Source organism: Trichoplax adhaerens, genomic scaffold (genome assembly GCF_000150275.1).
Source record: "Trichoplax adhaerens TRIADscaffold_5 genomic scaffold, whole genome shotgun sequence".
Classification (NCBI taxonomy): Eukaryota; Metazoa; Placozoa; class Uniplacotomia; order Trichoplacea; family Trichoplacidae; genus Trichoplax; species Trichoplax adhaerens.
The window spans coordinates 7,939,711-7,954,759 of NW_002060947.1; the positions used below are offsets into that span (position 1 = coordinate 7,939,711).

Here is a 15,049-nt window from a genome sequence, read left to right on the forward strand (position 1 = left end):
CCCCCTCACCTGTTGTCGAATAAAAACAAAACACAAACTAGCCCATAGTATAATTCCTATATCAACTTTAACTCCTATCGACTATTGTCTCATTGGATAGGCTTATTTCTATTCAAATTTCATATCCAAATCTTGTACTTGAAAATTAACAACTCTATTTTCGACCTCATTACCAACAGAATTGAAACAATGTCCTGTAGACATTCAATTTGAAATCAATTTCAATTTGTACTATTGTAGATTATTTCCATACTTGTTTCAATGCAAATAGAGGTTGCCATTTTCTAGCCCAATCATTCTAATTAGCAATCTTATTTTTCTCTCATCAATTGCAAAATTGAAACAATTTACTGTGTATGAACCCTATCGAGTCCATTTAATCTTTGACTTGATCAAATTTTATTTTCAAATGAGTGCATATCCATTTCCATCAATCGCATCTAGAGCATGTACAAGACTACGCTCATTTTTTTTCATGAACTAATCCTTCGTCAACACACCGTGCAACATCCATCCCCATCCACTAACTGTATAAACTGCCATCACTTAACGCATATATCTTACTAATCTCCATTGTCAATCATATTTCTATTACAAGACCACCATCTATCACTTTCTAATCAACGCCATTGAAATTCAAAATGAGCTACTTCTATCCAGTCTATCAACATCCATCCCATCGGTCCATTTAATACGTATTGATAGATGAAATCAAATGGCCTCTCTTCCATTTTTAGCCTAGACATTGGAAAAATTCATCAATCATGATAACAGCCTGTTTTCTAACAAATTGATGAATAGATGAAATTATTGACATGGATCAAAAAGTGAAACATTTCTCCTTTTTCTCAACGTGGATGATGTCAATGTCAATAATGCCAACACGTGCATTGGACACAGGTGTTACCATCCGGTGTATTAATGTAGTTAACTCAATGTGAATTGGAAAGAATGACAACATCTTGAAGCCTTTTCAATCTTGTCTATCATTAAAATCAAGTCATCAGTTTAATTATCATGTTTTCATAGTTGTGTATTGAACAAGACGATCATAATGAGCATCATTCTTGTATATTATCATCATCATTCATCAATAGTCCTACTTTAGATGGTAGCATAGGATAGTCTTTTAGCATAGACTGTTGAATTGGTTAGTCTTGTTCTACTTGATAGGACTACCAACGTATTCAACTTTTTAATTGCTATTGATATTGATATTATTTCTTATTATCCATCGACTTGATTGATAATATATCTTTTTCATCATCATAAGGTATCATCGTGATTGATTACCAAGTCATTTTATTCATGGATAGCAATGAATATTAATGATTACTGTGTATTAATCCACCTTCAATGCATTCTATTTATCGATCCTACTTATTCAATTTCTATTGATACATTCCAATTAGTATTGTTATGTAGATGATGGCGACTGTATTCACAGTAGCCATTAAAGTTCAATCAAGGCTACCTTTCTCTTTCTTCTATCAATAATCTAACGTTATAAATTCACTTTCAATAACATTCATCATTCCATTCTCTTTCATATACACGAGATGCACAGATTGAATTTTCCACACTTTAACTTGCATCTATTTTGGCTACAAATGAAATTAAATTAGGTTGATTTTTTGTAATTTTTGATCTATCTTTTTTTAATCCACCTTTTTTTCTCTCTCTCCCCCCCCCCTTCTCAAATCATAGATCTCTCCTATTTATATTGCATTGATACAAGCGTGGTAGTGGTTGAAAAAAAGAATTTTTTTTTTTTTATCCAACTTAATCAATATGGCAACGATAAATTGCAACAACAGAAAACTTTTATTGTTGTTATTGTTGCAATGGATCACTTTATTGAACTACTATCCATCTTGTCATGGCCAAGAAGTATTCGATATAGAACGTTTGCAAAGCGATAACATTCAACATGTTGTTATTCATCAAGTTAATGGCGATGTCTATGTTGGGGCTACTAATACTATTGTTAAATTAACAGCTAATTTAACATGGCAATCCAATAGTACAACTGGCCCACAGATGGATAATCCCCTATGCTTACCGGACACCAATTGCAATCATCCTCGAAAATTAACCGACAATATCAATAAATTACTCTTAATTAATTATCAAGGCAATTCATTAATCACTTGTGGTAGTGTTTTCTTGGGAAGATGCCAATTACGTGATTTGAAAACATTAGCCAATCGACAAGAACCAACCATCTCGGTTGCATCCAATGATCCTAATGCTACGACGTATGGATTTATTGGAGCAGGACCTGATCACGAAAATGTTCTCTATGTCGGCGCTACACATACACAACATGGTGGAGGCGATTGGTATAAAGTTGTTCTTGCTGTTAGTACACGCCGATTAAAGCATATTTCAGTTACTGAAGTCGCCCTATCGGTCTACGATAATACAAATTCCCAATTTAATTATGATGATCCCAACTACTATATCGATTATCATTATGGATTTATTAGCGGCAGCTATAGTTATTTCTTAACTGTACAAAAAGGCGTTGTCATTAATGGATTTAACTCCGTCATCGATCAACGCTATGAAAGTCGAGTTGTACGATTATGTTCAGCGGATGCTACTTATACATCTTACGTCGAGACACCATTAAAATGCCTAGGAAGAAATAATATCAATTATAATTTACTTCAAGCAGCCTATACCATTAAGCCAGGATCGTCTTTGGCTACATCGCTAGGTATCACTACAAGAGAGGATATCATAATTGGTGTCTTTGCAGCATCGACAACGCCATCCTCTAAAATACCCTCTACTTCTTCAGCTGTTTGTATTTTTACAATTGCTCAAGTGAATAAAGTCTTAAGAGATACGATTCGAAATTGTTTAGCTGGTGGAATATCAAGGGGTTTACCTTGGGATACAAAAGGAGCTGGTAGTAAGAAATGTACCAAAGTTGATTTGGTAAATCCATAAATAATGAATTGATTTGAAAGAGATATAATTCTAATTGGTTTAATTTAGAATGGATAAAATGATACAGAAATTATTTTTTACCTATTCCTATCAAATTAATTTCTTGTTAAGTAAATAAACGAGCTAGGATATTAAATTTACCTTGTTTATTTTAATTCCATAAAACTTTTATAGAATACTGTTCCTGAATGCAGTCGACGCTACCTGAGTAATCCTCGTATTGGAGGCAACATCTCTGTCACAACAACAGCAGTTCGCGAATATTCTAATCGACTTTTAACGTCGATTGTTGCTTTCTCAGCTGATTCAACAACATTGGCTTTTATTGGAACTAGTGATGGTGATATAGTTAAGGTAATATTATAATCAAAGTGATTGAAAACGTTGTGTTAAATTCTCAATTTTATCGTCGTATAGCTAGAATCTATAGTAATACAATTTTTTCCATTTGTTGCTGAATCTAGTTATCAATCAATTCCAAAAGTATTGCAACTCAATATTTCGAGGAGCATGTCGCCCAATTACCAATCAATTCGCTAGCATTCGCGAAAGATTCAGGAAAATACTATGCTGCAACTTCAAAAACCGTCCATCGCTTGCCGTTAGAGAAATGCCAGCAATATCTTGACTGCAATCAATGTATACTATCAGCAGATCCATTATGTGGCTGGTGTGTATTTGATAATCGATGTTCCAGAAAGTCTTCATGTGTTAAGAATACTTATTGGCTCGGACGAGGAGATACAAGCCGTTGTATTAACATTACAAGTATAAGCCCATCATCTGTTTCTATCGAGAGTCAAGCTACAGTTTCTATTAAAATGCTCAACTTAAATTCTTTACCAATACTTTCCTACACTTGCTCTTATGGGTCAAATTATGGCGAATATACTGCATCATTGCTACCAGGGAGTTCTGATACATTGCAATGTCTAACACCACGCTATGTTGCTCTATCCAATGCTGTACCTGTTCATGGCTACAAGAATATCCCATTATCCGTTAGTGTTAATTTAGCTAACTCAGTCAAACGTATTACTATCGCAAACCGAGTAATTCAATTTTATAACTGTACATCATATCAATCATCATGTGCCACTTGTACAACATCTCCTTTCAACTGTGTTTGGTGCTTGTATGATTATACTTGCAATTCGAATGCCAATACATGCTCTACGGTTTCAATCGGTCGAAATTCTGCATGGCGAAGTAGTATTTGTCCAGTTATTCAAGCATCTAAAATCTCCCTTCCCCTCAATATACGACGAGAAATTATTATTTCTGGTAGAAATTTACTACCAGAAAGGAATTCCATGCGATATTCATGCAACATCGAGATAGGTGGTAGTATTTTTCAAGTACCGGCTAGTTATATCAATTCAACAACACTTCGTTGCCAAAGTCAACGATATACTAGTCAATTTCAGACTTCCAAGCTCAATTCTTCTCTCAAAGTTAGTATAGGAAGTGGAAAATTGCTTGATTCGACAGGGCAAATAGCAGTGTTAGAATTATTAATCCATCTTGTGCTGTAGTAGCATTGAGCTAGCATGATAAAGGACAGACATTATCTCTAACCTACGAGTAGCTCATTCAATTGCGTAATTAAATCAAGCTATCTTAGCAGATATTGTATTATCGTAGAGTCAAGAAAGTAGGAATAACACTTAAAGTATAATCTCTCTCATACTAATCATATGCTATGCTAACTTGATTATCCTTCTTTAACAGTTATGTTTTACGATTGCCAATTCCGAAGTTCCGACTGTGGTCTATGCTTGTCATTTCGCTATGAAGGTGGATCAGAATGTGGCTGGTGCCAAGGAGCAACTTCCATGTGTTCAACCCGAGATCAGTGCAGTTCTAACAATCGATGGATAGGTTACCGTTGTCCTAATCCGACCATTACTAGTATATCGCCATCTTATGGACCACTAGAAGGAGGCACGCCAATTACAATTAAAGGAATAAATTTAGGATCGCGCTTTAGTGATGTTACCCACATTACTGTTGGAAGAATAAAATGTCAAACTATTCCTAATAATTACAAAATCTCTCATCAGATTGTCTGCATTACGGGAAATAGTAGTAATAATTTATCGTCAAGAATTCACTTGGATGTATTTGGAATAACCATTAGTAGCCAAGAAAACTTTCACTACTTGAATCCAATCGTTAAACAAATCTTTCCTATTCGTGGACCAAAATCAGGTGGCTCCGTCCTTACTATTATGGGCAACAATCTCAATGTGGGTAATAATGTTGTGGTGACTGCAGCTGGAATTCCATGCAAGCTCTTATGGTAATTTTTTTTTGATAACATTAAGTTTTGGCCTAATATTAACGCCACCAAATCATATAAATATAGAATACTATAACACTGCGTGCAACATTGATTAGGGTTCTCACTCAGCTTTTGAATATACTCAATTTTTTAGGAGAAATGAATCTAAGATAGAATGTATTACAAGTCGCCTATCTCAAATCATAGCAACTCCAAGCAAAGGAAATCGGATGGCACCTTTAGCGGCGGGATCTGTAGTCATTTCTTATGATGGTAAAGCACATCGGAAAAGCTCCGAAAGCTTTGTGTACACCAATGATCCAACCTTTACCGATTTAAATCCACCGAGAACTATTCAGAGGTGATTATTGTGACTCTCGCTTGTAATCAATATGATGGAATAGCTTTTGTATTAAATTAACTAATTTTAAATTTATTAAACTACTTCATATCACAGCGGCGGATTGACTATCAAGATTACAGGCTCAAACTTTAATTCTATCGTCAAACCAGTCATGTTTGTCATATTATGGCTTAAAAGCGGCAATAGAACAGTCTATAGCGACTCGGTGAGTAATACACGTAGCTATCCTCATGTTAATGCTAAATTTACGGAATTTACTACCTCCGATTTCATTATTAATGCTCATTAATGAATATTAAATTCCAATTATACTTCAACTAGGTATGCGATAATTCCATTCCAACTGGAGCTACTATGTACTGTAAATCGCCCAATATTTCGCCTTATGTTAATCGCTCAACTCTTAGCTCTCAAGAGATTAAAGCTAATATCGGATTTATCATGGATGGAGTCAAGTCTATGGAACGCTTGTATGTTGCTCAAAGGAAGGAAAGTGCTATTGCTCTGTCACCTGATCCAGTCATTTTCAAATTCGGAAGGAATCCACACAAGCACGAAGGAAAAATACTTGCTATTAATGTAAGCTGATAGAATCATGAATTTTTAATGTCAGTCTAACCTAATCATTTCTCTACTAAATCGCTTAATAGTTACTTAGCTTGTTTCTAATCATAAATACCGTAACGGCCATTTTTGTGCAACTTAGTGTATAGCAGTTATAATTAAAATTGTTACAAGAATCGGAAAAATTTATTTTTTCACATCGTTAAACTCATGCATAAATCTCTATTTAGGGTTCTAATTTAATTGAAGCTGCAACGCGTAGCGATTATCGAGTTCATATTGGTAATCATGAATGCCAAGTATATACCGTAAAAGAAAAAGTAAGCTTACTCTTTAAAATTCAAGTAAGACTATTCAATCGAATAATATTTGTAACTAATTCTTTATCATTACCGTTAAAGGCAATCTTGTGCGAATTACCAGTAAATAAAATTAGCACAAGAGCCGGAGAAGATTATCCAAATGTTCACGTAAGTATTTAATTACACTCATTCATACTTATGGGTATTAAATAAATCTAGAAATCAATGTTCCTTTCTTCTTGTAGTTTAAATGCTTGTAATCTCATCGATTACGATAATCGCCGTCAATAAATTTTGAAAGACTATTTTCTATGCTATTCAATTTAGGTTTCAATTGGTAACTTGAAATTTCATGTCGGTCGCTTACGTTACGAAGTAAAAGAATTTCCAGTTATCCCATTGACCATAGGAAGTATTGCTGGAGGAGCTGTTTTGATCATCGTTACTATTTTAGTGATAATTTATCATCGTCGTAAGGTCAAAAGTAACAAGGAACATGTGCTGAATATTAGGCAAAAGTACGATGAAATGGGCCAAACTTTAGCTGGAGAGTGTCGTCGAGGTAAAAATAAGGAAATGATGCAAACATTGGTTATATCAAAATTTGAATAATAGTAGAGTGCCGTAGTAGCAGATTTCTAATATATGATTATTCACATTTTCAATTTAGCCTTTACTGAACTACAAACTGGAATGTGCGATTTAGCCAATGATCTAGATGTTAGTGGAGCTCCTCAGCATCCATTTAGAGTCTACATCCATAAAATGCTCTTTCCTAATGTTAAGCATGGCGAAATGCATCCAGTTTTTGCACCTATTAGCGTCAGAGGAAGTAGGAAATCACGCCTTGAAGATAGCCTATCATCATTTCTAGATCTGCTTCTACGCGATAAATTTTTAATCACTTTTATCGCTACGTTAGAAAAGCAACCAGATTTTAAACCCAAAGATAAATGCAATATAGCATCGTTCTTAATTGTTGCATTGCACGAAAATATGGACTATGTTACCAAAGTTTTGATGAAATTATTAATAGAAATGATACGAAAATTACCACCTAAAGGCCAACCTCAACTCTTTCTTAAGAGAAATGACTCCATTACTGAAAAGTTACTTTCCAATTGGTTAGCTCTATGCTTATACCAATATTCTAATAAACGTTTTGGTCAGCCATTGTACTTACTTTATCACGCTATTAAGCAACAAATCTCTAAGGGTCCAGTGGATCAAAAAACTGGCGAAGCACGTTATTGCTTAAGTGAAGAAAAACTTCTTCGTGAACAAGTAGACGAGACTGAAATTTCAGTTATGGCATCCATTGGTGATGGACAACAAATTAGTTTGAAGTTATTCGATTGTGATACAATTACGCAAGCTAAAGAAAAAATATTAGATGCTATTTATATTAATCAGCCATATAGCGCGCGACCCAGTGTTGCAGAATTTGAATTAGAAGCTGTTACAGTACGACATGGTCAACCACCATATCGATTGCCAATGTTTGATGAAGACAGTAGTAATGAAGTTTATGAAAATGGATGGTATAAACTTAACACTATCGGCCATTACAAAATTACGGACAACACAACTTTAAAATTGCATCGTGTCTATAATCGTAATTCTGACACCTTTTCTATATCAACAACTTATCAATATACTCGTCCATCGCGTAATCAGCTCCATGCTCGCTATAATAATGTTTCCAATCAAGTTACTCTTGGTGGCAATAAAGAAAATCTTTCTCAACCATTGCCTAATCAAGTTCGTGAGAAAGCATTCCATTTAATGAAGCATAGCGATTCTAATACCACAAATGAGCGTATCCTTCCAGAAGCTTTCTTAATGTGTCTACTATTGACCAAGGGAACTCTACAACAGTATACTCAAGATCTTTTTGAGTCGTTATTCACTTTGCCCCATCATTCCAATACATTTCCACTAGCAATTAAGTATCTATTCGATTTTCTAAACAGCCAAGCTAGCCAAATGCAATTTAATGATCCAGCTGTGGTTAAATCGTGGAAAAACAATACACTCCCATTACGATATTACATCAATATTATTCGCAATCCGCAGTTCTTATTTGATATTGACAAATCGCCAATTGTAGATTCATGCCTGTCAGTAATTTCCCAAGCTTTCGGTGATGCTTGCTCAGTATCGGACACTAAAGTCAGCAAAGATTCTCCTTCTAATCGACTACTCTATGCTCGTGAAATACCAAGATATAGGGATAAAGTAGCAGAATTTTATAAATCTATTCAAAATTTACCAACCGTTTCTGAGAAAGAGATGATGAAAGAAATGAAATTATTGTCTGAAACATTGAAAGATGATCTAGACAAGTCATCGGCATTACTACAATTATATGATTATGCCTATAGCAATATTAAAGCTTTCGAAGACAACTTACGAAATGCTAACTTAGTCCATTTGTTTGATGTGTTTGTGAATAGAGTGGTTAATGGGCTACAAGAAGATTCCACATGTTAGAATTATAGTTAAGCTAAACAGGATTAATTCATTGCCATTTATAAATGAACTACCGCGTATTACGATATCTCGTTTACGTATAATAGCTAGATTAAAATTGGAAATTCCCTTTAAGAATAGAGCAACTAGTCTATGTAAAGCTCTAATAGCTATGCAAAGTTCTTCTATAATTATCAGCGTGCTTATTAGTAGATTCATTTTCCGATCTAATCATCTAAGTAATTCTCTATCCTTATCATGATGTATATATATATATCTATGCCTCTCTATGATATTTACTTACTAGTTATATTACTATAGTCTATCCTACTGGGCTTTAACCAAGGATAATTTAATTGCAGTTATACTTATGAGCTGTTTAATTGTTTATAGTATCATTTTGTAAATAGGATTATAACATCATTTGAAGTTGTAAAATTTTTATTCATATATTCTAAACAATCATATAGTAATTGCATCTAAGAAGAAATTATATTATGAATATACGTTTAGTCTAAATCATAAATTTGTACTAATATTAGACGCCGTAACATACTGCAGTATCACTATATATCTCCATAGCGTTAAAAAGAACGCATAAGATTTCCCTACTTTTAAATAAAGAGCAAATTTTTTTTATATTTTGCTGCTTTATGGTTGCTCTATTGACATCAGATTTTTATGAATTCATGAAGTTATTATCCGTAGTGTAAATCAAACTAATTTTAATTTACACCTACACATATTATAAGTCCTCGAAAATAGTTTATGCATGCTATACAAGTTACCATGCTAAGCAGATTAGGTAATGTTAAAATTTCCGTTGCCGAAGTTCTGTCTCACTTTAGTTTTCATCAATACCGTCGTCAAGACTATGTTATGTGGATGTTTTATAGCATGCAGATAATTTCACAATCATGAATGGTAGATTAAGCCATCTTAAAATTTCTCTTATTATTTGCCAATGTATAAATAAAGACAACATAGTTGCTATACTTTGTGGCCTTAGATTTCCCTACTTTTAAATATAGAATTAATTTCTTCACATTTAATTGCTTTATTATAACTTTGTTTGCATCAAATTCTCCTAAATCCAGATTAATTGATCAAATATCAATAATGCAAACCTTTACGCTATTAATTCACTTTATACATTTTATAAGTTCCCAAAAATACTTTATAGATGTTCCACACTAAGCTGATTAGGCCACGTTGATATTTCCATAACTAAAATTCTTTGTCATATCAGTTTGGCCATATAATGCAAACTCTGACGCTATTAATTTATTTTTATACATTTTATAAGTTCCCTAAAATAGCTTATACGTGTTCTTCACTAAGCTAAATAGGCCATGTTGAATATTTTCATATCTAAAACTCTTTGTCATGTCAGTTTGGCTAATGCAGATGTCAAGAATATACAGTTACTATACCTCGTCAATATGCGAGTATGTAGATAATTTTACCATTATGGGTGATTGATTGGGCCATATTAAAATCTTTCGTAGTCTTCTGTATTATCGGGTTGTAATCGATACCAATTATAATATTTTACTTGGACATAGTATATGCTTAATAAACTTGAATATGCAAAATACTCTCTCAAATCTAATACACTACCGCGATTAAAAGATTGTACGTATATATATGAAGTTATTAAATTGAAAATAAATGTATTGTAAAAATAAGCCGCGGGATATATCTTTGAGAATATCTTGTGCTAGTATACGAGCGTAGATGGATATTCATAGCGAATACTTTTGAAACAATAATTTAGATTAAACATGATTGTAAAGCAGAATAATTAGACGGTACTATTTGGTTTAGGTCATTTATATCAGATTACTCTAACAAAGATGATATTGTTCCTTCGGCTCTAACGCTTGCTTTCTAATTAGCTTTACATAACATCCTACTAATTCTCAAATGACTGCAAGTAACGACTATTTATTCCGCAGTTTAAAACATTAGCTAGAATAATTTGCTGCATTTCAAGCCACGCCAGTTGGTTTCTTTGACAAATAAAATGGGGCAGTGAGGTGGCCAAGGCCTGCAGAATCAGCTATCGTTAAAGCATTCTACGCTTACAAATCCATTGCAGTTTTACAAATTCACCTTACATAGAATGTCAACGATGTCATTCTGACTTTGATCAAGACCAAACTAAAATGAAGCTTATTCAGAGAGCAGAAAGAGAATAGGACAAACATTGAAGGCGCTTTAATAGCCATTGCGAGAATGGATTGAATAGACATTTTTATTGTTATGCTGTCTTTTAAATCGTACAAGCTGTACATCCAATTGCTGATTTCACACTTTTCTGGCCAGGCATATAGAAAGCAACAGCTAATCAATCATTTTAATTGCAAGATTATGGAATAAACACTAGAAAGTGAGTTAGCCTATCCTACGAGTAGGTTAAAAATAGAACTTTGAATAACGCATCTGCTAGCCATAACTATACTGGGTTAACATTATGATATCGATCCACAGCATAGCATGGTCGATGGTCTACACCCAATGGAAACAAGCAGAAGACAATCCTGTCTGAATATACATAAAATAAGTGTTGTACTAGGTCGCTTTACTTATTCCTTTTGTGGAGGAGACCAAGAATCGATCTTGCGCCGAGTAGTACTATATGGTACATATTCCCTATATGATCCGGTCATATTTGATTTATGTCCAGATAGAAATTTACGTTCAACAGGGGGATCAATCGTTGGAGGGTCGTCCGTCATGAAATGGATCCATCGATGCCTAGAATGCAAATTCAGAGTGGAAGTAATGAGTAACATCGCAAGGCGCCATGTTATGAGCAATATCGGTAAATATTTTCTGCGCTACCCAGACTCTAGCTACAGTAGGACACATCTCATCACAAAGTCAAGCAACAAATAGTGAAAAAAATGGATACAACAATCACCGCAACATCAGACTATCACTTATCGATGGGTTAAGAAAGAGTGCACTATAATACAAAGGGCTGACTTTAAACATTGTTCTGATCAGAGTGAAAGTGAAAAGGTTATTTTAATATAGCTTGATTGAGGATGTGGCCGAATATTCCTGTTCGATTTACTTAGCCTTGTAATATCCTACTATACACTGTAGTGTCGACAGTATCCACTCGTCTATAATGCTCTACCAATATAGTGACTGCTAAAGGCATCGATTACAACAGTATCAACAGCAATCGTAGTCTTATGAATGTATCGAATAGTAAATACTCATCCGTTATCAGTTGAACTAGAAGAATATTGCCATCAAAATGGGTTCTAGCATACCATTCAGCTGGAATATCGCTAGCGTCGTATTTCCACCAATCCTTGTAATCTACCCATCGATGGCGAGCTATTGAAAAATTGGCAAAGACACGCAAAGTTGTAACCCATTGATTGATCTAGTATCATCTTACAACGCTATCATTCCACTGGATGGTGTATCGATATCTACATCTCAATTATCCTACAGTAGTTGAACAAGTCGAGATGATCTTACCTACAAAATAGTTTTTATTTTCATAATACTTGTTTCCATATTTGTCTTCACCCACTAACGCTCCAAATTTTATAACACATTCCCTAGTTATGATTGAAAGAATGGAAAAAGATTGAGCTTACAGTCTCTTCTCCTTTCTATTGAATAATCGATTTGGACTTGATAGCTCACCGAAACATCTTGGATATCCCCCAGTACCATCCGGTGGGGCGCGTAAGGACTTGAACCAAGGAAGTAAATTTAGTCGTCTGCGCCATATTGAATTGCAGCCGACAGCTTTTCAACGGGCAGTGATCGATTGAAAACAACGGGGCTGTAGTCTAGTCCGGTCTAGTCCGGTCTAGTCCGGTCTAGTCCGGTCCAGTCCAGTCCAGTCCAGTCCAGTCCAGTCCAGTCCAGTACCGACTGCAGACGGGTAATGGTATAACTTGATACTGTTACTGTAGTGGATACCATAGAGTTCAGTAGAAACCCTTCAAAAAATAGGTTAGGGATAACACAGCTGGACGCCGGTCTGCGCCGTCTCAGTGAGTCCCCCACTGGGAGTATGTTTCGTAACAGTCTGTATGGAAGCTAGAAAATCTACCTATGTGTTTACTATCATCAGGGACTACTGAGAGAGAGAGAGAGTAGTCCGGTGCTGTCATCAACTCCTGCGAGAAGAAACCTGGACTATGCCTCAGACGGATGGACTTGGTCCACAAACGAATTGAGGTTGCGTTGATATGGAAAAATGACTACTTAGTATGGATCTTTCGAGTCTGTTTTCTACAGTATAGCGTTGGTACTAGTTTAAATAGCATTTACGATCTTATCTAGCAGTTTCCAAGCAGAACTTTGGTAATATAGTATATATATATTTACTAGGTAATGATAAGATTCGATATGATATTATTTTAGAAAATAACATTCAGTTCAGAATCGACTATCGTCATACTTCAGTACTGTCGTAACGAAGTGTTTGGCACAATATTTTAACGAGATGGGTCCCAAAATGTCTGTCCGTCCTAGAGTAATCAGCCCAGATTCTTCTTTTGGTAGTCCATACTGACTCAGTACAGCCTGTGTGAACTCACTGCGTAGTAGGTCTGGGCTGATTTTTCCCTCGGACGGATGGACTTTCTTGACCAAATGAGGTCTTGTCTATATCAAAAAAATGATGAACAGCTCTTACTGTAGCATTAAAAACTGATGAACAGGCTGTAGTATCGATCTTCGGTGTCTATTTTCTATGTCGGCTCTCTTCATACTCCAGTAGTGTCATAGCGAAGTGTTTGGCAAAGTATTTTGGTGAGATGAGGCAGAAAATGTCTGTCCGTCCAAGAGTGATCAGTCCGGATTCTTCTTTTGGTAGTCCATACTGACTCAGTACAGCCTGTGTGAACTCACTGCGTAGTACTGTAGGCCTGGGCTGATTTTCCCCTCAGACGGATGGACTTTCTTGACCAAATGAGGTCTTGTCCATATCAAAAATGATTAACAGCACTTACTGTAGTATCGATCTTCGTTGTCTATTTTCTATATCGGCTCTCTTCATATTCAAGTAGTGTCATAGCGACGTGTTTGGCAAAGTATTTTGACCAAGTGAGTCCGAAAGTGTCTGTCCGTCCAAGAGTCATCAGCCCAGATTCTTCTTTTGGTAGTCCATACTGACTCAGTACAGCCTGTGTGAACTCACTGCGTAGTAGGCCTGGGCTGATTTTTCCCTCGGACGGATGGACTTTCTTGACCAAATGAGGTCTTGTCCATATCAAAAAGATTAACAGCACTTACTGTAGTATCGATCTTCGCTGTCTATTTTCTATATCGGCTCTCTTCATACTCAAGTAGTGTCATAGCGAAGTGTTTGGCACAGTATTTTGGTGAGATGAAGCAGAAAATGTCTGTCCGTCCAAGAGTGATCAGTCAGGCACTGTACAGTACAGTACAATGTAGATTATAGAATTGTAGATCAGTAAACAGACGGACGGAAAGCAGTGCTACACTACAACTCTGTCTGTCTGAATTGATGGATTGCCATCCTAATTTCAGGCACTTACTTTCGAGAGACTTCTACTCAGAAGTGCCTGCAAATTGGATGCTTAGCTATTCTACTGTAGTAGTCCATGATATCAAGGGTAGAGTGTGATAGACGATTTTGGTAGTAGTGCATAGTTAGTATCACTTTCGAGAGACTTCTACTCAGAAGTGCCTGCAAATTGGATGCTTCGGTATTCTACTGTAGTAGTCCATGATATCAAGGGTAGAGTGTGATAGACGATTTTGGTAGTAGTGCATAGTTAGTATCACTTTCGAGAGACTTCTACTCAGAAGTGCCTGCAAATTGGATGCTTCGGTATTCTACTGTAGTAGTCCATGATATCAAGGGTAGAGTGTGATAGACGATTTTGGTAGTAGTGCATAGTTAGTATCACTTTCGAGAGACTTCTACTCAGAAGTGCCTGCAAATTGGATGCTTCGGTATTCTACTGTAGTAGTCCATGATATCAAGGGTAGAGTTGTATATTTTCGTGGGCAACAATACTGACATTAACCAAGTCTAAGATTCAGATAGATGACAAGAGTGTGATAGACGATTTCGGTAGTAGTGCTTAGTTAGTATCA

General features: G+C 35.5%; 2 protein-coding genes across 2 annotated transcripts; one reads left to right on the top strand and one right to left on the bottom strand.

Annotated features, from left to right (window-relative positions):
• Positions 1-1,791: 1,791 nt before the first annotated feature.
• On the top strand, positions 1,792-8,965 carry TRIADDRAFT_56941 (uncharacterized protein; the record flags this gene model as incomplete). Its single annotated transcript, XM_002112634.1, has 11 exons — positions 1,792-2,946; positions 3,133-3,312; positions 3,423-4,242; positions 4,690-5,260; positions 5,397-5,603; positions 5,700-5,811; positions 5,928-6,185; positions 6,401-6,490; positions 6,572-6,640; positions 6,800-7,034; positions 7,143-8,965. The coding sequence occupies 11 exons, from the start codon at positions 1,792-1,794 to the stop codon at positions 8,963-8,965; spliced, it is 5,520 nt and encodes a 1,839-aa protein (XP_002112670.1).
• Positions 8,966-11,532: 2,567 nt separating this feature from the next.
• TRIADDRAFT_56942 (uncharacterized protein) lies at positions 11,533-12,702 on the bottom strand (the record flags this gene model as incomplete). The annotated part of the gene is made up of 4 exons (XM_002113076.1): positions 11,533-11,704; positions 12,232-12,298; positions 12,446-12,528; positions 12,617-12,702. 4 exons carry the CDS (start codon positions 12,700-12,702, stop codon positions 11,533-11,535), a joined length of 408 nt encoding a protein of 135 aa, XP_002113112.1.
• Between the last annotated feature and the right edge of the window lie 2,347 nt (positions 12,703-15,049).